At 40.2% G+C, this 24,933-nt stretch overlaps 1 protein-coding gene across 2 annotated transcripts in view; it reads right to left on the reverse strand.

The window, feature by feature from the left end:
* Nucleotides 1-3,309: 3,309 nt before the first annotated feature.
* Nucleotides 3,310-24,933, reverse strand: part of si:dkeyp-72e1.9 (syntaxin-binding protein 4) — a 178,464-nt gene continuing 156,840 nt past the window's right edge. For both annotated transcript variants that reach the window (XM_047358074.1, XM_047358073.1), the window contains exon 21: nucleotides 3,310-4,196. In XM_047358074.1, the coding sequence (XP_047214030.1) occupies nucleotides 4,159-4,196 (38 nt within the window). In that variant the 3' untranslated portion in view covers nucleotides 3,310-4,158. The remainder of the gene's footprint in view (nucleotides 4,197-24,933) is intronic.

Raw genomic sequence — 24,933 nt, forward strand, 5'->3', positions numbered from 1 at the left:
GACTTTCTCTCTGAGACCTGCAGAAGCAAACTGTGTTCCAGAGAATTCCCTGTAGAGACACTGTCTCTACGAAGCCGAGTGGAGCGGTTTTCCCGGTCTGAAAGAAGAACAAGAGCTGCATCACCGTGGTTACGGTAACGTGCAGTTTGGTGGCCTGACAGAACGAGCCACTCCCCACAGCTAAGGAGGTTAGCTGTAGCTAACCGTTTGTTGACTGTGGACGTTTCTTCAAACTTCGCCTCCCTGGACAGCTTTTCCTCAGCATGGTTCAGAGGTTAGGGCAGAGAAACATTTAGAATGAAATAATCTAAACGTTTTTCATTTTATGAAGTTTGGTTTTGTTTGTCTGAAACTCAGCTATCTTAGTGCTAGCAGGCTATCTGCAGCACACATGCTCAATTTTGTGTTCTGTGTTTGTGTGTTTTTAAAGTTAAGACAAACTTTATTTAAAGGGTGATTTTAAACACAGAAGATTGATCATAACGCACAGTCTGCCTTTATGCATTTTAACCCTTTTATTGACGGTATTTTAAAGGTTTGTGTTTGATTCTGGTGCTAAGCTATCAGCTCATTTTGTTAACTTTAACTGCTAACAGCTAAGAACACGTGCTTGCATACTTAGGCGCATTTCTCCAGAAAGATTTGGTTCTTTTCCAAAATACCTCCCTTAAATATTTGACCATTTCCTTAATAATATTTCTTTAAATATTATTTTAATAAAGGCAGCTAATGAGACACAGTTCAGAATTAGTCATCCAGGAGGTTAGTTTTATTCAGCAGATCATTCGTTAAAACATTATTGTAATAAAATAATATTTTATCTGATCTTGCATTATGAAAGGTTGTCTAAAAGTTTGCTGATTATTGCCTAAGTTAGTTCCAAAACTAACATAACTTCATTTCCAGATTCTTCAAGATAATCCTTGGTTCTCAAACATAAACATTGCATGGTAATGTTGCATCACTCTTTTGGTCATGATTTTCAATCATCTTTAATCAACTTGTTTATATTGTACATAGTCCATTAGTCTTCCCTATTCTTTAATTCTGCTTGGTAGTTTAGTTGGATTGTTTTAGCATGGTGAAGAGTTTGTTGATTGAAATATGTTTGACTTTGAGTTGACTTATTTTTGTTAATAAATTCTTGTATTTTAAGAAATTGTGAATTCATTCCATATATGTGCAGAGTTTTTGCTGTTCAATAATATCAGAGCTTGGCTCACCTTTTTGATTTTGTCCTAATACCATCGCCTTACTGGGCCAGTATTCACAGGACAACCCTTAACAGACCGAAATTATTTGTTAAAAGTTAAATTATTGATATTAAATATTAAATAATATTTTCAGATTCATAGTTACAACATAAGAATGAGACAAACCCCCTCATAATCTCAAACAAATATCATGTAGCTGCCCTGCTTGTGCACTATCATCACCAGACAATGAAACACCAAGGAAGGCATCTAACAGAAGGAGCCATACGCGCCAGTGATAAATGGCTAGCTAAAAAAAAAAAGGCTAGTGGGAGGAAAACAGCTCATCAGCAGTATCATCCACAAGTATGTTCACTTCACTAAATTTGACAGCGTATTAGGTTGTTAACCAGCTAACTGGAGTGCTGGAAAGCAGTGACCCATCATCATATTGACCGCTAATGATGGTAAGTGTACCACATTATATTCTTTTATTATTTAAAATAATGTGTTCTTGTCTTCTGTGTTCTTGTTGCCTAGAATTGTTATATTCTAGAAGAATCTCTGGATGTTTACCTGTTGCTGATCAACTTACCTTTGTGTTCTCTGTGCTACCAAGTTGCTGTTTCCGTTCCACTCCTGGACCTTGATTCAAGTCCTCCCTGTGAGAGTTGCTTCTGGAATCTTCTCATACCACGGTCGTCCACTGCAGCTTCTTTCACTCCAACCTTCATCTGCCTGCCCGCTTTCTCCAGCGTGCTCTCTGTGGAGCTCAGACTCACAAGTCACCCAGATTTTCATTGGTACGTCACAACACACATCTGCCACTCACGGTTGGTTTCCCAGCTTCTCCATCAACACCTGTCATCCTCCAGACATTAAGTCAACTTTTCACCCTGCAATATTTATGCATTGTGCACCTGAGTCTGCTCCCTCTCTGTGGAAAATCATCCAACATTTCCTTGTCCCAAGTGTCCAGAATAAACATTTAAAGATAAATTGATCAATCTTCAGCCTGCATTCAGGTGTCTAAAAGCCTGTTTGGACTAAAAGTCTCAGGTCAAGTACAAATGTCGGTAAATGCCCATATTTTATTACACACATCTATCTGAATGAAAGTATGTATCTGTGTATATACACTAATGAATTTAACATAAATTGTACTAGCAGCTTTATTTTCTCATTCAACATTTAATAATTGTCACAGTATTCCTGAACTACTTTAAACACGGACATCACCAACCTTTACCTCTGGCGGTTTGGACTGAGATTATGTTCATCCAGTCCAATTCACAACTACACTCACGCTGATTGTCCCACAGCAGCCAATCAACACATCAGAAAAACCAGACAACCACTGCAATGACCAGTGAGAAACAAAATAACAGAATATGTGAGTAACAGCATGCAGTTTTGTGATAAAGTATTGCACCCCGCAGATTATTTCTGTTTTTGCTTTTTGTCTCACTTAAATAATTTTTTTATATCAAATTTTTATATTTTGTATAAAGAAAACATGAGTAAATAAAAAAAAAAGTTTGTCAAATGTTTTCATTCAATAAGAGACAAAAGTTGGGAATGAGTCTTTAACATCACTACTGAAGAATTTTAACCCACTCTCCTTTGCAGAAATGGTTTACTTCAGCCTTGTTGTAAGTATGAATCGTGTTTAAGGTCATAGTACCACAGAAGGTGACTGTGGCTCTGTGGGAAGAGTACTTGTCTTGCAATCTGAAAGTTGTGAGTTTGATTCCAGCTTTCTCCTGCCACATGTTGATGTACCCCTGGGCAAGGCACTTAACCTCAAGTTACCTACTAATCTGCGTATCGGTGTGTGAGTATGTGCGCGTTTGTGAGTGCAATTGGGTGAATGTGGTAAATGTAATCAGTATGTGAACATTTCTCAATAAAGAACTGATTGTTTAATAGGCTTCATAATTTATTACATGACTCTAAATTAGCATCCATTACCCCAATGGAGAAAAGATTCTCTACAAGAAAACAAACCTAAAACAATTGTGATCAACAGAAGTTGAAGCATTTGTGGGTAAACGCGGATACTTCCTGATAGACTCTTTGTTTCATGTTGTTGTGGAAACAGACTACAGACACCAGGTCCATTCATCAATTATCCCTTTAATATGAAACATAATAAAGATTATGAGGCCACACTAAAGATGCAGTTCAGTTCAATAACACTCCATAAATGGGTTTGCAGCTGTTGGCAGAAATAAAACAATGTTTCACATGTCGCCTATAACTGGTTTCTGTTCACACTGACGATATGTAACACATCTGGCGCTACGTTGGCAGTAAAGCCTCTCCATCAACATGAACATGAACCACTGCAGTGATGTGAAGCTGCAGATGACACTCCTCACTCAGGTCCACGATCTCTGACGCCCTTACCTACTACCTTGACTAATGAGAAAGGGCAGAAGAGGTAACATAATATTTCTAAACGTTTCTCATCAGTAATGTTTGTGGCATAGCAAACAAACCAGGGAGAAAGATAAAGCATATGGCAGGGAGATGATGATGATGAGACAGAGGACGGTTTAGCTCTGGATTGTCCCATCTAAGCAAATACAAAGCTCTCCTTCACATGCAGTACATAGAGTCAATCTGCCTGTGAGCATGTAGCTTTACAAAAGACATCAGTATTAACAAGGTTTACAGCAGCACGTGTGTTGTGTACTCGGTCATGCAGTGCCATCAACATCACTTGCTGCATAAGGAACAATATTGTTTGCTGCTGAGATGCCGGGAAAAACTTCGGCTGCAGTGTGCAAGCAGGGGTCTGCTCAGAGATGCCTTTTGTCACTGTGTAATGGGGGGTCTGGACTGGCTGAAGCTGTATTGTTTGCTGAAGTGATCCCGCATCCTGTTGACTGCTGAAGAACGTCACTGGTTTGGGCTCAGTGGGCCTCTTTGGTGATGGGGCAGTCCTTCAGATCTCTGTAGCTCATACTTGAGAATTGACATCTGATATGGCATCTGACGCTGCAGGACAAACACAGATCAGAACACCTGTTGGGATCTAGTTGTTTGTTTACTTTATGATATTTTAAGAAACATACCCTTTAATGTTCAAACAGTAAATAGTTGCATATAAAGTGAACATAGACTTTTCTACATTTTCAGTATGTTTGCCCAAAGTGTCACTGCCACTAAAAACAAGATGTTCAAAGCAGAAATGTCTTTGCAAAAACAAGTCAACTCAGAATTTTTTTACCAATGAATGTACAGTGCAATGCTAAAGTATTCTCACCCCTCCTGCTCTGCAATTAGAGTTATAGCTGTATCTGAAACTTAACTGCTGGATGTTGTTTCTGTATTCATGACATTATGCTCTCTAAGCTAATTCCAGTTTTTTTTAGGGCCACTGTGACTCAGTGGGTAGAGTAGTTGTCTTGGAATCTAAAAATTCTTAGCTCGAATATAGCTTCCTCCTTTCACTTGTCGACGTGCTCCTGGGCAAGGCACTTATACCTAGTTGCCTACCGATCTGCATATTGGTTTATGGTTGTGAGTGTGATTAGGTGAATGTGGCTCTAGTGTAGAGCGCTTTGAGTGGTCGGTATGACTAGAAACTGCTATAGACATTCAGCCCATTTACCATTTATTTTAAAAAAGGAGTGGGACTTTTTCAAAAGATCTCGAAACTTGATAATGCTTACATGAACCACAATGAGGCCTTTTCATTTTCAAAACAGATAAGTAATTAAACAATTTAAATTAAGTCTCTTGCAGCCAAACAGAAACTGCAGTGGAGTAGGTACCATATATGGTGTAATTCAATCATGTCCAGAAAGAACACAGAACCAAAACATGTTGGTATTTGGAACCTCCAGTGTGGTTTATTAAGAGACTGGATTGGTTAACTGACACAAAACACTTTTCTAAATCAATGTGTAGCCATTTATTGTAGCAACAAAGCAAAACAAGGAGTTAGAACCCATGTTTTCATGGCCCCAGCTACACTGTAACAGTGGATAAGGGTAATGAAAACAAAGAGCTTCTCCTCACCCACTAAAAACTGATTAACTGAAATCTTGCAGGATAATGAAAAGAAGCAAAGGAACAAAACTAGGCTAAATATGAGGACCCAATAGAGTTCAATCCACTTCCATTACATAAAGCAGTCAGCAGCTCGACCACTGATGTCTTCATGGTGTTTTACTTTTTACATGCCGTATGCTAGTACAGAACCTCAGTTGACCTCCAAGAATCCCATTATTAAATCAATTAATAACCAGTATGTCAAAATGTTCACCCTGCATTGTTTTAGTCATGATAATTTGCTGCATCACTAAGATATTTTTATCACTGTCTGAACCAAATGAAGAATAGCATAATTGCAGCTACCATATGATTGCACATCAGTATTTTAAATTATCCCATTCACCACATGTATAGAATTAGCTTGAAGTGACCATTTGGGGCCAAACAACGTGCTTCTGTGAGAAAACTAATTGTAGACAGACTGCATTTCAGAGTGACAATGCTGGTCAGAACCAGAACATGAATTATGTCTACCTTAATATTGCAGAAATTAAAAGTTAGAATTACAGCATTTTATCACAAGTAATTCATTACTCTAATGAGTTACTGGTTGAGTGGAGTAGGGTGCTGGTCTGTTAGGTCTCCAAGCTATCCTCCCTCATGGGTTTAAGGCAGACCCAGCTCCAGAGGAATGTAGCTTGGGGGCTGTGGGGGGGAAGTAAACAGTATTTTTATTTAATATAAATATGTAAATAATCATTTATGTAGCCTTTCAAATGAAATAACCATGTTGTTTATTAAGGTGTAGGTATAGGGCCTCCTTTTGCGGCCAATACAGCATCAATTCATCTTGGGAATGACATATACAAGTCCTGCACAGTGGTCAGAGGGATTTTAAGCCATTCTTCTTGCAGGATAGTGGCCAGGTCACTACGTGATACTGGTGGAGGAAAACGTTTCCTGACTCGCTCCTCCAAAACACCCCAAAGTAGCTCAATAATATTTAGATCTGGTGACTGTGCAGGCCATGGGAGATGTTCAACTTCACTTTCATGTTCATCAAACCAATATTTCACCAGTCTTGCTGTGTGTATTGGTGCATTGTCATCCTGATACACAGCACCGCCTTCAGGATATAATGTTTGAACCATTGGATGCACATGGTCCTCAAGAATGGTTCGGTAGTCCTTGGCACTGACGCTCCCATCTAGCACAAGTATTGGGGGAAGGGAATGCCATGATATGGCAGCCCAAACCATTACTGATCCACCCCCATGCTTCACTCTGGGCATGCAACAGTCTGGGTGGTACGCTTCTTTGGGGCTTCTCCACACCGTAACTCTCCCGGATGTGGGGAAAACAGTAAAGGTGGACTCATCAGAGAACAATACATGTTTCACATTGTCCACAGCCCAGGTTTTGCGCTCCTTGCACCATTGAAACTGATGTTTGGCATTGGCATGAGTGACCAAAGGTTTGGCTATAGCAGCCCGGCCATGTATATTGACCCTGTGGAGCTCCCGACGGACACTTCTGGTGGAAATAGGAGAGTTGAGGTGCACATTTAATTCTGCCGTGATTTGGGCAGCCGTGGTTTTATGTTTTTTGGATATAATTCGGGTTAGTACCCGAACATCCCTTTCAGACAGCTTCCTCTTGCGTCCACAGTTAATCCTGTTGGATGTGGTTCGTCCTTCTTGGTGGTATGCTGACATTACCCTGGATACCGTGGCTCTTGATACATCACAAAGACTTGCTGTCTTGGTCACAGATGCGGCAGCAAGACGTGCACCAACAATTTGTCCTCTTTTGAACTCTGGTATGTCACCCATAATGTGTGCATTTCAATATTTGGAGCAAAACTGTGCTCTTATCCTGCTAATTGAACCTTCACACTCTGCTCTTACTGGTGCAATCAATGAAGACTGGCTACCAGGCTGGTCCAATTTAGCCATGAAACCTCCCACACTAAAATGACAGGTGTTTCAGTTTCATTGTCCAACCCCTGTAAATGTGCATCAGTCACCAGAAAATGCTGAGTAATTATGCTCAGGTTAGCCTATACTTATCTCATGCGTTGCAGAAATCTTAGAAACTAATCTGCACTGCATTGTGTTCAAAACACATTAACTCCAGAAACCTGAAAGCAACTGAATATGAAATTCAACCTGGAAAGACTCACATAATGGAGAAACAACAAGAAGACGGTTAAAGAGTTTATTAATGAAAGATTATTTCTTTCATTAATTTTTTTCATTAATTATTTCTTTCAGACCCCTGAGGAAGACGTGAACGCTGAGGATGAAATGAGTTTGAATAAACATCTTATGATTATGATGAGGTATGTCTTCCACCCGGGGATCCGATCCTGGTGGTGGCGTAGGCCTTGGTATGGAAGGAGTTGGGAGCCTATGGTGGAGAAGGGGTGGAGGAAAGTCGAAGCTCAGCAGAAGAGTGGTGTCTTCCATACAGTGGGTCTTTAAAAGTGAAGACCTGGGAGATGATTGGCCGAGAAGGAGTGCGGACCAGCCGTTGATTGGAGCAGCCAGTGAGGAGTGGTAAGTCTTCCATGTTGAATTTTTGTTTAAACTCCATTCTCCTCAAGAGATGTGGAAGTGTTTTTGATAAAATACTGAACATTTTAAACATTTCCATTCTTTTTTTGTTTTGCACAAACCTTAAATGCCATCTATTGGTGGAGTGTCTGAGTGCGTTGTTCAAATTGAAGGGCTGCATCCTTCGAAGGACTGGTCTACGAAGGACAAGTGGCCGCAAAAACCGCGAAGACTGGAAGTGATCGGCTGTGAATTTTTGAGCCAGAATACCTTAGCGTTACCTGAGCGTAACTTCTGTCTACTAGCAACCGTGACAGCGTGAAGCTGTAAAAATTTAACCTGAAGGTTAGCCCCACTGTCTCCGCTATAAATAACTGAACGTTTTTAATTTACCCCTTTACATATTTCTGATGGTTTATGAGCTTGTTTTCTCCAAAATGTTCTTGTTTTATTAGTGTGAATGCAGTAGGCATTCACACTTATAGTGTTCCTGTTTCTCTATATTGGGGCCTGCCATAGCAATGCATAGGAGAGCAGTGCATTGCGAAGCAATGCAATGCACTGCCTCCATGCAATGCATGGCAGGCACCTATTACTATGCACCTCTAAACAGGACTCTTTATTTATTTATTTATTGGGGCCTGCCATAGCATTGCATAGGAGAGCAGTGCATTGCATTGCGAAGCAATGCAATAGCAATGCAATGCACTGCCTCCATGCAATGCATGGCAGGCACCTATTACTATTAACCTGGTCAAAACCTATCTCCGTTAATGCGGCCCGAACCGCAGCGCGCACCCCCACAATATATACATCAAAACGTCCGGCTCGGTCCCGGGAGGTGTGCTATTACTTTTATTGGCGTTTCGAGTTACCGTGGCGACGTAATTAACGAAAAACCACCCCCCCAAAATCCCCATAGGAATGAATGGAGTCAGGGGCGGAACGAATCCTCAAAATTCACTGTTTTTGAGGCTCTGCTGTATCGCCATACTTTCACCTAGAAACACAGTTTGACTTTCAGTTTGTAGGAAAATCCGCCGGCTCTTCAGAAGTGAAAACGGTTTGTTGATAACTACTACGGTTTCTCTAAAATTAGACTCCAAGCGACACAAAGTTTGAGAGAAAATCACACTCTTAACAGTGGAGATGGCAGTTACTAGAGTGTAAAAAGAGGGGATTTTTTTCAGGAAAAATGAGTTTCAACTGGCACTCACGGCCACAAATTTTGCTCTACAGCCACAATTTTCGGTCAGATTGTAGGGCCGGGCCTCTGCTTTCACACAATAATTTCAAAATAGTTCGAAGTCTCATAGATTTCTGTCAAAACAACCTCGATCACCAAGACTCACAGGAATTCTGTAGGCCTTTTCCCATGTATTTTCAATGAGAGCTTGACCTGTAATCCATGAGTGACACCATTTATTTCCATAATCATATTTTATACTGTGAATGACATAGAGCTATGAAAATCTCCATGATTGGGAACGAGGGATAGCTGTCGCCCACAGTTTAAAAAAATTTCAAATACCTTGTACGGATTCCGAGATATTAGACTTTGTTCGGGAGCATGTTCAGGCATTTTTGCCTTTTTCTCCATTTTCCCTCTCTTTTCACCCAGTGTTCTGTCTTTATTATTATATTTTCACTAATAAAGGATGAATATTAATGTTCCCCTGTCCGTTCTGATAAAAACGGTCCAAGAATGACATCGATCGCCCCTACGGTTTCCGAGTTATGGCCAGTTGTTCGGGAGCATGCGCCTCCATGTTATAAAGCCTAGACCAGGGGAGACAGAGAGAGAGGTGCTGCGTGAGTGAGAAACAGCAGGTGTCAAGTTACACTGACGCTCTTTGCTGATTGGCTGATTCATTCCTCACTGTTCTATTTATAGCTCTGTGTATCTCCTACTGTATATGTCTGGATGTGATTCTGTCTTTCTTTCTGCCTCTCTGTGTCTCACACTGGGACACACACACACACCCACACACACACACACACACACACACACACCCACACACACAGACACACACACACACATGCATGGATTACTATCTTTCTGAGGACTTTGCATTGACTTTCATTGATATTCATTCATTTCTATGGCTTAAACCTGACATGACACCTAACCCTTTGACCAGCTTCATAGGGGGCAACTACATGGCGGCCATGTTGTGTGGGGAACTTAAACAGCATGTACTGCTGTTCCAACACCCAGACAACAGTGATTGACCCTAAAGGTCAATTTCTTTCATCAACCCTCCATGCTTACTAATGATTATTTAAAGCTTATAATAACATACACAATGGTTTTAGAATAGCAAGCATGTTCTATATAACTAATAGAAATAACCCAGACCTGAAAGGACAACCATGCTTGATTTTCAAAATAAGACAAAATCTGCTCTATAAAATAAAACCCTTTAAACAATAGATGATTGCAGGAGTGGGCTTCACACTACTGTTGGAGCTCCCCCAGTATTGGAAATAGGACCATGTTGGCCTTTTAAAATAAAGCCTACTGAAACTTTCAAAATAAAAGCCTCAACCCCCCATAGTTACTATGGATTTTGGGAGCTCACAAGAGCATAGAAAAGGATTTTGAAATAGCAAGCGGGTTCTATTTAACCAATGCAACTAACCCAGACCTGAAAGGACACCCATACTAGGTTTTCAGAATAAGACAAAACATGCTCTACAAAATAAAAGCCTTTACACTTTAAACAATAGATCATTGCAGAACTGGGCATTACACGACTGTTGGAGTTCACCCAGTGTTGGAAATGGGACTATGCTTGAAATATGGGTTACTGAAACTTTCAAAATAAAAGCCTCAACCCCCCATAGTTACTATGGATTTTGTGAGCTCACAAGAGCATAGAAAATGATTTTTAAATAGCAAGCGGGTTCTATTTAACCAATGCAACTAACCCAGACCTGAAAGTACAGCCATGCTGGACTTTCAAAATAAGACAAAACATGCTCTACAAAATAAAAGCCTTTGCATTTTAAACAATAGATCATTTCAGGACTGGGCTTTACACTAATGTTGGAGCTCACCTAGTGTTGCCCATTTAAAATAAGGCTTATTGAAAATTTCAAAATAAAAGCCTGAGTCCTCCAGAGTTACTAGTAATATTTTAAGCTGATAATAGCATAGAATATAGCATAGACAATGAAATAAAAAAAAATAGCAAGCTCTGGTCGGAGCAAAACGCACCAAGAGGCAGGCCCCGTCTAAATTTCTTCCGAAATTTTCTAGTTGGGGCCTGCCCAAGCATTGCATAGGAGAGCAGTGCATTGCATTGCGAAGCAATGCACTGCCTCCATGCAATGCATGGCAGGCACCTATTACTATTCACCTGGTCAAAACCTATCTCCGTTAATGCGGCCCGAACCGCAGCGCGCACCCCCACAATATATACATCAAAACGTCCGGCTCGGTCCCGGGAGGTGTGCTATTACTTTTATTGGCGTTTCGAGTTACTATGGCGACGTAATTAACGAAAAACCACCCCCCCAAAATCCCCATAGGAATGAATGGAGTCAGGGGTGAAGAAATCCTCAAAATTCACTGTTTTTGAGGCTCTACTGTATCGCCATACTTTCACCTAGAAACACAGTTTGACTTTCAGTTTGTAGGAAAATCCGCCGGCTCTTCAGAAGTGAAAACGGTTTGTTGATAACTGCTACGGTTTCTCTAAAATTAGACTCCAAGCGACACAAAGTTTGCCAGAAAATCACACTCTTAACAGTGGAGATGGCAGTTACTAGAGTGTAGAAAGAGGGGATTTTTTTCAGGAAAAATGAGATTCAACTGGCACTCACGGCCACAAATTTCACTCTACAGCCACAATTTTCGGTCAGATTGTAGGGCCGGGCCTCTGCTTTCACACAATACTTTCAAAATTGTTCTAAGTCTCATAGATTTCTGTCAAACACCCCTCGATCGCCAAGAGTCAGTAGATTTCTGTAGGCCTTCTCCCATGTATTTTCAATGAGAGCTTGACCTGTAATCCATGAGTGACACCATTTCTTTCAAAAATCATATTTTATACTGTGAATGACATAGAGCTATGAAAATATCCATGATTGGGGACGAGGGACAGCTGTCGCCCACAGTTTAAAAAATTTTCAAATACCATGTACGGATTCCGAGATATTAGACTTTGTTCGGGAGCATGTTCAGGCATTTTGGCCTTTTTCTCCATTTTCCCTCTCTTTTCACCCAGTGTTGTGTCTTTATTATTATATTTTCACTAATAAAGGATGAATATTAATGTTCCCCTGTCCGTTCTGATAAAAACGCTCCAAGAATGACATCGATCGCCCCTACGGTTTCAGAGTTATAGCCAGTTGTTCGGGAGCATGCGCCTCCATGTTATAAAGCCTAGACCAGGGGAGACAGAGAGAGAGGTGCTGCGTGAGTGAGAAACAGCAGGTGTCAAGTTACACTGACGCTCTTTGCTGATTGGCTGATTCATTCCTCACTGTTCTATTTATAGCTCTGTGTATCTCCTACTGTATATGTCTGGATGGGATTCTGTCTTTCTTTCTGCCGCTCTGTGTCTCACACTGGGACACACACACCCACACACACAGACACACACCCACACACAGACACACACCCACACACACCCACACACACAGACACACACCCACACACAGACACACACCCACACACACCCACACACAGACACACACCCACACACAGACACACACCCACACACAGACACACACACACACACACACACACACACACCCACACACACACACATGCATGGATTACTATCTTTCTGAGGACTTTGCATTGACTTTCATTGATATTCATTCATTTCTATGGCTTAAACCTGACCTGACACCTAACCCTTTCACCATCTTCATAGGAGGCAACTACATGGCGGCCATGTTGTGTGGGGAACTTAAACAGCATGTACTGCTGTTCCAACACCCAGACAACAGTGATTGACCCTAAAGGTCAATTTCTTTCATCAACCCTCCATGCTTACTAATGATTATTTAAAGCTTATAATAACATACACAATGGTTTTAGAATAGCAAGCATGTTCTATATAACTAATAGAAATAACCCAGACCTGAAAGGACAACCATGCTTGATTTTCAAAATAAGACAAAATCTGCTCTATAAAATAAAAGCCTTTAAACAATAGATGATTGCAGGAGTGGGCTTCACACTACTGTTGGAGCTCCCCCAGTATTGGAAATAGGACCATGTTGGCCTTTTAAAATAAAGCCTACTGAAACTTTCAAAATAAAAGCCCACACCTTCCATACTTAATAATGATTTTTTAAGCTTATAATAGCATTCATAATGATTTCTTTAATAGCAAGCAGGATCTATATAACTAATGGAACTAACCCAGACCTGAAGTGACAACCATGCTGGACTTTCAAAATAAGACAAAACATGCTCTACAAAATAAAAGCCGTTGCATTTTAAACAATAGATCATTTCAGGAATGGGCTTCACACTAATGTTGGAGCTCACCCAGTGTTGGCCTCTTAAAATAAGGCTTACTGAAAATTTCAAAATAAAAGCCTCAGTCTTCCAGAGTTACTACTAATTTTTTTAACTAACAATAGCATAGACAATGATTTTAAAATAGCAAGCAGGATCTATATAACTAATGAAACTAACCCAGACCGGAAAGTACAACCATGCTGGACTTTCAAAATAAGACAAAACATGCTCTACAAAATAAAAGCCTTTGCATTTTCAACAATAGATCATTTCAGAACTATGAATCACACTAATATTGGAGCTCACCCAGTGTTGCCCATTTAAAATAAGGCTTACTGAAAATTTCAAAATAAAAGACAGAGTCCTCCAGAGTTAGTAGTAATATTTTAAGCTGATAATAGTTGATAATAGCATAGACAATGAATTTCAATAAAAATTGCTAGCTCCGGTCCCAGAAGCACGCACCAAGAGGCAGGCCCCGTCTAAATTTCTTCCGAAATTTTCTAGTTTATTCTTTATTTTTCTTCCGCCTCCGTTAATGCGTCCCGAACCGCTGCGTGCACCCCCACAATATATACATCAAAACGACCGGCTCGGTCCCGTGAGGTGTGCTATTACTTTTATTGGCGTTTCGAGTTACTATGGCGACGTAATTAACGAAAAACCGAGCCCCAAAATCCCATAGGAATGAATGGAGTCAGGGGCGGAAGAAATCCTCAAAATTCACTGTTTTTGAGGCTCTGCTGTATCGCCATACTTTCACCTAGAAACACAGTTTGACTTTCAGTTTTTAGGAAAATCCGCCGGCTCTTCAGAAGTGAAAACGGTTTCTTGATAACTGCTACGGTTTCTCTAAAATTAGACTCCAAGTGACACAAAGTTTGAGAGAAAATCACACTCTTAACAGTGGAGATGGCAGTTACTAGAGTGTAAAAAGAGGGGATTTTTTTCAGGAAAAATGAGTTTCAACTGGCCCTCACGGCCACAAATTTCGCTCTACAGCCACAATTTTCGGTCAGATTGTAGGGCCGGGCCTCTGCTTTCACACAATAATTTCAAAATTGTTCTAAGTCTCATAGATTTCTGTCAAACATCCCTCGATCGCCAAGAGTCAGTAGATTTCTGTAGGCCTTCTCCCATGTATTTTCAATGAGAGCTTGACCTGTAATCCACGAGTGACACCATTTATTTCCATAATCATATTTTATACTGTGAATGACATAGAGCTATGAAAATATCCATGATTGGAGACGAGGGACAGCTGTCGCCCACAGTTTAAAAAATTTTCAAATACCATGTACGGATTCCCAGATATTAGACTTTGTTCGGGAGCATGTTCAGGCATTTTTGCCTTTTTCTCCATTTTCCCTTACTTTTCACCCAGTGTTGTGTCTTTATTATTATATTTTCACTAATAAAGGATGAATATTAATGTTCCCCTGTCCGTTCTGATAAAAACGGTCCAAGAATGACATCGATCGCCCCTACGGTTTAATTTAACTACTTCCGCATACTTTCAGCTAGAAACACCATTCAACTTTTAAAATGCTTTCACAACCTTCTGCTATTACTGTTTAATTCAACGTTGTGATATCTTTTACAGTTTTTCTACAATTTGGTTTCAAACTTGTTAAACATTTTTTCAGATTTTCAGTTTTAGAATGTAATCCTATGACGGAATGTTCGTGTCGCTAGAGTGTATGCTCTAGGTTTTTGAATAACTTGAAAAAGAACGAACAAACTCTCTTCACTCGCTCAATTTTCAATCTACCTATACAAATTATACATCAAAACGTAGGAATCTCTTTCGCGATTAAGAAAATGTCACCCTCATTGATGTGGGACACATAGTTTTCCGGCAACACGCCCCGAAGCAACACAAAGTCAACACATCCTGTATAGGAAATCTATAGGGATTTCAGAAAAAATCAGAGCAAAAAATCCTTAAACTCACATGTTTTCGAATGGCGGCCTCTTGTAAACCGTTCGAGGTAGAGACATGAGCCTTGTGCAGATTTATCTTCAGACCTTGCTGGCACTCACAGTGAAGGAATCTTTTTGATAACTTTTATCGTTTTGTCATAAAAAAGGTTTGTTTAGGAGTACCAAATCTGTCCTTCCCAAAATCGCTTAAAATTGAAAAATTTCAACATTATCCATATTTCTACACTGTCATATCTCCTACACGGATTTATGTAGACACACGAAAATCTCCAGGATTGTTCACCGATCCCTGCTGATACCTACGGTCCAAAGATTATTTGGATACCATTTATCGTTTTTGCGTGAAGTAGGTTTGTTTGAGAGTGAAAAATTCACCTTCACTCGGGTTAAAAATTGTCAAAATGATCCACTTTTTCACAGGGTCGCAACTCTCAGACAGATTTTTGTAGAAACTTAAGAAGCTCCATGATTGTTCAGCAAGGCCTGCTGATTCATACGGTGCATGAATCAAATCGATAGCCCTTATAGTTTCCGAGTTATTAGATGTTGTTCGAGAGCATGTTCAGGCATTTGTCTGTTTTTCTCCATTTTTCCCTTTCTTTTCACCTGGTGTTGTGCCTTTAATATTATATTTTCAGCAAAAACGTGTTAATATTTTAGTTCCCCTATCCGTTCTGAGAAAAACGGTCCAAGAATGACGTCGATAGCCCTTACGGTTTCCGAGTTATGGGCGGTAGTTCGGGAGCATGCGCCTCCATGTTAAAAGCCCAGGCCAGGGGGAGACAATAGTGAGGTGCTGCATTAGAAATGCTGCAGGTGTCAAGTTACACTGACACTCTTTGCTGATTGGCTGATTCATTCCTCACTGTTCTATTTATAGCTCTATGTATCTCCTACTGTCTATGTCTGTTTATGATTCTGTCTATGTTTCTGCCTCTATTCTCTCCGTGTCTCACACTCGGACACACACACACGCTCACACACACCCACACACACATTCATGGATTACTATCTTTGTGAGGACTTTTCATTGACTTCCATTCATCTTCATTTGTTTCTATGGCTTAAACCTGACCCGACCCCCTAACCCTTTGATCATCTTCATAGGAGGACACTACTGGCGGCCATTTTGTGTTGAGTACTTAAACAGCATGTACTGCTGTTCTAACAGCTGGACAACAGTGATTAAATTTAAAAGGCAATTTCATAGACTTTTGTACATAGGCTGTTGGCGCATCAGAACCTGGAACAAATCTCCATCAGAACCAGACCCAAATTCCATCAGAACCTTGTCCAAAATCCATCAGAATCAGATGGAAACTCTATCAGAACCAGGTACAAATCTTCAACAGAACCATGTACAAACCTCCTTCAGAATCAGGAGGTCCCTTCTATCAAAACCATGGTCCAACATTCCTCAGAACCAGACCCATACTCAATCAGAACCAGACCCAAACTCCAGCAGAATCAGGAACAAATCTCCATCAGAACTGGACACAAACTCTATCAGAACCAGGAGGAATTCTGTATCACGACCAGTTAGTCACCCACTATCAGAACCAGGTCCAAACTCAATCAGAACCAGGAGGAATTCTGTATCAGGACCAGTTAGTCACCCACTATCAGAACCAGGTCCAAACTCAGTCAGAACCAGACAGAACCCTCTATCAGAACCAGTTCAGAAATCCATCAGAACCTGGAGAAAATCTCCATCAGAACTGGACGGAAACTCCATCAGAACCAGGTCAAAGTCTATTAGAACCAGGTCAAACCTATCAGAACCAGGAAGAAAACTTCACCAGAGCCAGGTCCAATTCTCCTTCAGAATCCGGAGGTCCCTTCTATCAGAACCGTGGTTCAACATTCCTCAGAACCAGGCCCAAACTCAATCAGAACCAGGAGGAATTCTTCATCAGAACCAGTTAGGAACCCTCCATCAGAACCAGACCCAAACTCCAGCAGAATCAGGAACAAATCTCCATCAGAACTGGACACAAACTCTATCAGAACCAGTTAGGACCCCTCCATCAGAACCAGACCCAAACTCCATCAGAACCAGGAGGAATTCTGTATCAGGACCAGTTAGTCACCCACTATCAGAACCAAGTCCAAACTCCTTCAGAACCTGGCAAAAAGCTCCATCAGTACAAGGAAAGAAAAACTCCATTAGAACCAGATCCAAACTCCATCAAAACCAGGAGGAATTCTCCATCTCGTTCCCCTGTCCATTCTGAGAAAATCGGTCCAAGAATGATGTCGATAGCCCTTACGGTTTCCGAGTTATGGCCGGTAGTTCGGGAGCATGCGCCTCCATGTTAAAAGCCCAGGCCAGGGGGAGACGATAGTGAGGTGCTGCATTAGAAATGCTGCAGGTGTCAAGTGACACTGACACTCTTTGCTGATTGGCTGATTCATTCCTCACTGTTCTATGTATAGCTCTGTGTATCTCCTACTGTCTATGTCTGTATATGATTCTGTCTTTGTTTCTGCCTCTATTCTCTGCGTGTCTCACACTCGGACACACACACACACACAGTCACACACACACATTCCTGGATTACTATCTTTGTGAGGACTTTCCTTCATTATCTTGATTTCTATGGCCTAAACCTGACCCTACCACTAACTCTTTGCCAGCGGGACACACACACACACACACACACAAACACACACACACACACACACACATATCCATTGATTACTATCTTTTTGAGGACTTTGCAAATACTTCCATTCATTTTCATTCGTTTCTATGGCCTAAACCTTACCCAACCCCCTAACTCTTTGACCATCTTCATAGGAGGCAACTACTGGCGGCCATTTTGTGTTGAGTACTTAAACAGCATGTACTGCTGTTCTAACAGCTAGACCTTCTAACAGGAATCTTCTATCAGAACCAGGTCCAAACTCCTTCAGAACCTTGCAAAAACCTCCATCAGTACCAGGTAAAAAAACTCCATCAGAACCAGGTACAAACCTGTATCAGAACCAGGTCCAAACTCTATCAGAGCCAAGGAGAAGCATCCATCATAACCAGGTACAGATTTCCATCAGAACCAGATATAGATCTCCATCAGAGCCAGATCCAAACTCTATCAGAACCAGGAAGAAACGTCTATAAGAACCAAGTCAAAACTCCATCAGAACCTGGCAAAAAGCTCCATCCGAACAGGAAAAAATCTTTTTAAGAACCTTCTACAAATTTTCATCAGAATCAGGTATAAACCTCTATCAGATCAAGGTCCCAACTCTATCAGAACCAGGCAGAAACCTTAATCAAAATCAGGTCCCAACTCCACTAGTACTTGGCAAAAATCTCCATAAGAACCTTGAACAAATATACACTAGACTTATGATGATAAGACCATCTTCATAGGTCCCAATGGAGCATCAAAACAGCGACCATTTGATGCCAGCTTCTTAAACAGGTTCTACTGCTGTTCCAACACCTGAACAAGAGTGAATAATTTTAAAGGGCAATTTCATAGACTTTTGAATATAGGCTGTAGTTAGCATTGCCATTTTAGCTAATTTTAGCTTATACATTGTTTTTGAATAGTAGATGGGGTAAATTAATATCAGCCTTCATGCTAGTGATAGCCAATATGCTAATGTTAGCAATTTAGCTTCTCTTTCTCATCTCTTCTCTCTTAGCTGATGAACACATTGCCTTTTTAGGCAATTTCCTGTTTGTTTTTGTGTTTCTTGTTGTTTCTTGTTGTTAGTTAATTTTTTCTGAAATTTATCCTATTTTTTATGTATTTTAGCACCGACTTCAACTTCTTATGCTATATTTTTGCTTCAGTCTATGCTTTTTCAACTCATTTATGGGTAGCTCTTTCCTGCTTTTTAAAGTTTTTGTCAGTTCTTGCATTTCAACAACTCTTTCAACAAGTAGTTTTGAGGTAACTTTAAATTGTTAAACTGTTTTATAGCTAATAGTCTTCCTGCTTAAACAGATCAGATGACAGTTTTTCTTTGCTGTTTCTATTTCTACTAATTTATCAGATTTCAGCAGATTTTCTGCAGTCAATTTCAGCTTGTTTCTGCCAGCTTTCAGCTAAAAAATTCAGCTTACAGCATTCACACTGCATTTTCGCAGGAAATGCAAATTTTTCTAGTTATTATTCTTATTCTGGTTGCTTCCGTACACTTTTTGATTCGCTACTACTTCTGCATACTTTGTGCTATTTCTGCCGTTCAACTTTTACAATATTCTGCTCATTCTGCTCTTTCCGGCTATATCTTTTGGTATTTATATCTTTTATACTTTTAAAAATATTCAGCTTTTTATGAATTTTTTGCTCCCATAGGAATAAATGGAAAATGGGAAAAATTCTGCTAAAACTTCACTGTTTTTGCCATTTAACTACTTCCGCATACTTTCAGCTAGAAACACCATTCAACTTTTAAAATGCTTTCACAACCTTCTGCTATTACTGTTTAATTCAACGTTGTGATATCTTTTACAGTTTTTCTACAATTTGGTTTCAAACTTGTTAAACATTTTTTCAGATTTTCAGTTTTAGAATGTAATCCTATGACGGAATGTTCGTGTCGCTAGAGTGTATGCTCTAGGTTTTTGAATAACTTGAAAAAGAACGAACAAACTCTCTTCACTCGCTCAATTTTCAATCTACCTATACAAATTATACATCAAAACGTAGGAATCTCTTTCGCGATTAAGAAAATGTCACCCTCATTGATGTGGGACACATAGTTTTCCGGCAACACGCCCCGAAGCAACACAAAGTCAACACATCCTGTATAGGAAATCTATAGGGATTTCAGAAAAAATCAGAGCAAAAAATCCTTAAACTCACATGTTTTCGAATGGCGGCCTCTTGTAAACCGTTCGAGGTAGAGACATGAGCCTTGTGCAGATTTATCTTCAGACCTTGCTGGCACTCACAGTGAAGGAATCTTTTTGATAACTTTTATCGTTTTGTCATAAAAAAGGTTTGTTTAGGAGTACCAAATCTGTCCTTCCCAAAATCGCTTAAAATTGAAAAATTTCAACATTATCCATATTTCTACACTGTCATATCTCCTACACGGATTTATGTAGACACACGAAAATCTCCAGGATTGTTCACCGATCCCTGCTGATACCTACGGTCCAAAGATTATTTGGATACCATTTATCATTTTTGCGTGAAGTAGGTTTGTTTGAGAGTGAAAAATTCACCTTCACTCGGGTTAAAAATTGTCAAAATGATCCACTTTTTCACAGGGTCACAACTCTCAGACAGATTTTTGTAGAAACTTAAGAAGCTCCATGATTGTTCAGCAAGGCCTGCTGATTCATACGGTGCATGAATCAAATCGATAGCCCTTATAGTTTCCGAGTTATTAGATGTTGTTCGAGAGCATGTTCAGGCATTTGTCTGTTTTTCTCCATTTTTCCCTTTCTTTTCACCTGGTGTTGTGCCTTTAATATTATATTTTCAGCAAAAACGTGTTAATATTTTAGTTCCCCTATCCGTTCTGAGAAAAACGGTCCAAGAATGACGTCGATAGCCCTTACGGTTTCCGAGTTATGGGCGGTAGTTCGGGAGCATGCGCCTCCATGTTAAAAGCCCAGGCCAGGGGGAGACAATAGTGAGGTGCTGCATTAGAAATGCTGCAGGTGTCAAGTTACACTGACACTCTTTGCTGATTGGCTGATTCATTCCTCACTGTTCTATTTATAGCTCTATGTATCTCCTACTGTCTATGTCTGTTTATGATTCTGTCTATGTTTCTGCCTCTATTCTCTCCGTGTCTCACACTCGGACACACACACACGCTCACACACACCCACACACACATTCATGGATTACTATCTTTGTGAGGACTTTTCATTGACTTCCATTCATCTTCATTTGTTTCTATGGCTTAAACCTGACCCGACCCCCTAACCCTTTGATCATCTTCATAGGAGGACACTACTGGCGGCCATTTTGTGTTGAGTACTTAAACAGCATGTACTGCTGTTCTAACAGCTGGACAACAGTGATTAAATTTAAAAGGCAATTTCATAGACTTTTGTACATAGGCTGTTGGCGCATCAGAACCTGGAACAAATCTCCATCAGAACCAGACCCAAATTCCATCAGAACCTTGTCCAAAATCCATCAGAATCAGATGGAAACTCTATCAGAACCAGGTACAAATCTTCAACAGAACCATGTACAAACCTCCTTCAGAATCAGGAGGTCCCTTCTATCAAAACCATGGTCCAACATTCCTCAGAACCAGACCCACACTCAATCAGAACCAGACCCAAACTCCAGCAGAATCAGGAACAAATCTCCATCAGAACTGGACACAAACTCTATCAGAACCAGGAGGAATTCTGTATCACGACCAGTTAGTCACCCACTATCAGAACCAGGTCAAAACTCAATCAGAACCAGGAGGAATTCTGTATCAGGACCAGTTAGTCACCCACTATCAGAACCAGGTCCAAACTCAGTCAGAACCAGACAGAACCCTCTATCAGAACCAGTTCAGAAATCCATCAGAACCTGGAGAAAATCTCCATCAGAACTGGACGGAAACTCCATCAGAACCAGGTCAAAGTCTATTAGAACCAGGTCAAACCTATCAGAACCAGGAAGAAAACTTCACCAGAGCCAGGTCCAATTCTCCTTCAGAATCCGGAGGTCCCTTCTATCAGTACCGTGGTCCAACATTCCTCAGAACCAGGCCCAAACTCAATCAGAACCAGGAGGAATTCTTCATCAGAACCAGTTAGGAACCCTTCATCAGAACCAGACCCAAACTCCAGCAGAATCAGGAACAAATCTCCTGCAGAACTGGACACAAACTATCAGAACCAGTTAGGACCCCTCCATCAGAACCAGACCCAAACTCCATCAGAACCAGGAGGAATTCTGTATCAGGACCAGTTAGTCACCCACTATCAGAACCAGGTCCAAACTCCTTCAGAACCTGGCAAAAAGCTCCATCAGTACAAGGAAAGAAAAACTCCATTAGAACCAGATCCAAACTCCATCAAAACCAGGAGGAATTCTCCATCTCGTTCCCCTGTCCATTCTGAGAAAATCGGTCCAAGAATGATGTCGATAGCCCTTACGGTTTCCGAGTTATGGCCGGTAGTTCGGGAGCATGCGCCTCCATGTTAAAAGCCCAGGCCAGGGGGAGACGATAGTGAGGTGCTGCATTAGAAATGCTGCAGGTGTCAAGTGACACTGACACTCTTTGCTGATTGGCTGATTCATTCCTCACTGTTCTATGTATAGCTCTGTGTATCTCCTACTGTCTATGTCTGTATATGATTCTGTCTTTGTTTCTGCCTCTATTCTCTGCGTGTCTCACACTCGGACACACACACACACACAGTCACACACACACATTCCTGGATTACTATCTTTGTGAGGACTTTCCTTCATTATCTTGATTTCTATGGCCTAAACCTGACCCTACCACTAACTCTTTGCCAGCGGGACACACACACACACACACACACAAACACACACACACACACACACACATATCCATTGATTACTATCTTTTTGAGGACTTTGCAAATACTTCCATTCATTTTCATTCGTTTCTATGGCCTAAACCTTACCCAACCCCCTAACTCTTTGACCATCTTCATAGGAGGCAACTACTGGCGGCCATTTTGTGTTGAGTACTTAAACAGCATGTACTGCTGTTCTAACAGCTAGACCTTCTAACAGGAATCTTCTATCAGAACCAGGTCCAAACTCCTTCAGAACCTTGCAAAAAGCTCCATCAGTACCAGGTAAAAAAACTCCATCAGAACCAGGTACAAACCTGTATCAGAACCAGGTCCAAACTCTATCAGAGCCAAGGAGAAGCATCCATCATAACCAGGTACAGATTTCCATCAGAACCAGATATAGATCTCCATCAGAGCCAGATCCAAACTCTATCAGAACCAGGAAGAAACGTCTATAAGAACCAAGTCAAAACTCCATCAGAACCTGGCAAAAAGCTCCATCCGAACAGGAAAAAATCTTTTTAAGAACCTTCTACAAATTTTCATCAGAATCAGGTATAAACCTCTATCAGATCAAGGTCCCAACTCTATCAGAACCAGGCAGAAACCTTAATCAAAATCAGGTCCCAACTCCACTAGTACTTGGCAAAAATCTCCATAAGAACCTTGAACAAATATACACTAGACTTATGATGATAAGACCATCTTCATAGGTCCCAATGGAGCATCAAAACAGCGACCATTTGATGCCAGCTTCTTAAACAGGTTCTACTGCTGTTCCAACACCTGAACAAGAGTGAATAATTTTAAAGGGCAATTTCATAGACTTTTGAATATAGGCTGTAGTTAGCATTGCCATTTTAGCTAATTTTAGCTTATACATTGTTTTTGAATAGTAGATGGGGTAAATTAATATCAGCCTTCATGCTAGTGATAGCCAATATGCTAATGTTAGCAATTTAGCTTCTCTTTCTCATCTCTTCTCTCTTAGCTGATGAACACATTGCCTTTTTAGGCAATTTCCTGTTTGTTTTTGTGTTTCTTGTTGTTTCTTGTTGTTAGTTAATTTTTTCTGAAATTTATCCTATTTTTTATGTATTTTAGCACCGACTTCAACTTCTTATGCTATATTTTTGCTTCAGTCTATGCTTTTTCAACTCATTTATGGGTAGCTCTTTCCTGCTTTTTAAAGTTTTTGTCAGTTCTTGCATTTCAACAACTCTTTCAACAAGTAGTTTTGAGGTAACTTTAAATTGTTAAACTGTTTTATAGCTAATAGTCTTCCTGCTTAAACAGATCCGATGACAGTTTTTCTTTGCTGTTTCTATTTCTACTAATTTATCAGATTTCAGCAGATTTTCTGCAGTCAATTTCAGCTTGTTTCTGCCAGCTTTCAGCTAAAAAATTCAGCTTACAGCATTCACACTGCATTTTCGCAGGAAATGCAAATTTTTCTAGTTATTATTCTTATTCTGGTTGCTTCCGTACACTTTTTGATTCGCTACTACTTCTGCATACTTTGTGCTATTTCTGCCGTTCAACTTTTACAATATTCTGCTCATTCTGCTCTTTCCGGCTATATCTTTTGGTATTTATATCTTTTATACTTTTAAAAATATTCAGCTTTTTATGAATTTTTTGCTCCCATAGGAATAAATGGAAAATGGGAAAAATTCTGCTAAAACTTCACTGTTTTTGCCATTTAACTACTTCCGCATACTTTCAGCTAGAAACACCATTCAACTTTTAAAATGCTTTCACAACCTTCTGCTATTACTGTTTAATTCAACTTTGTGATATCTTTTACAGTTTTTCTACAATTTGGTTTCAAACTTGTTAAACATTTTTTCAGATTTTCAGTTTTAGAATGTAATCCTATGACGGAATGTTCGTGTCGCTAGAGTGTATGCTCTAGGTTTTTGAATAACTTGAAAAAGAACGAACAAACTCTCTTCACTCGCTCAATTTTCAATCTACCTATACAAATTATACATCAAAACGTAGGAATCTCTTTCACGATTAAGAAAATGTCACCTTCATTGATGTGGGACACATAGTTTTCCGGCAACACGCCCCGAAGCAACACAAAGTCAACACACCCTCTATAGGAAATCTATAGGGATTTCAGAAAAAATCAGAGCAAAAAATCCTTAAAGTCACATGTTTTCGAATCGCCGCCTCTCGTAAACCGTTCGAGGTAGAGACATGAGCCTTGTGCAGATTTATCTTCAGACCTTGCTGGCACTCACAGTGAAAGAATTTTTTTGATAACTTTTATCG

This window comes from Girardinichthys multiradiatus, chromosome Y, assembly GCF_021462225.1.
Source record: "Girardinichthys multiradiatus isolate DD_20200921_A chromosome Y, DD_fGirMul_XY1, whole genome shotgun sequence".
In the NCBI taxonomy this organism is placed as follows: domain Eukaryota; kingdom Metazoa; phylum Chordata; class Actinopteri; order Cyprinodontiformes; family Goodeidae; genus Girardinichthys; species Girardinichthys multiradiatus.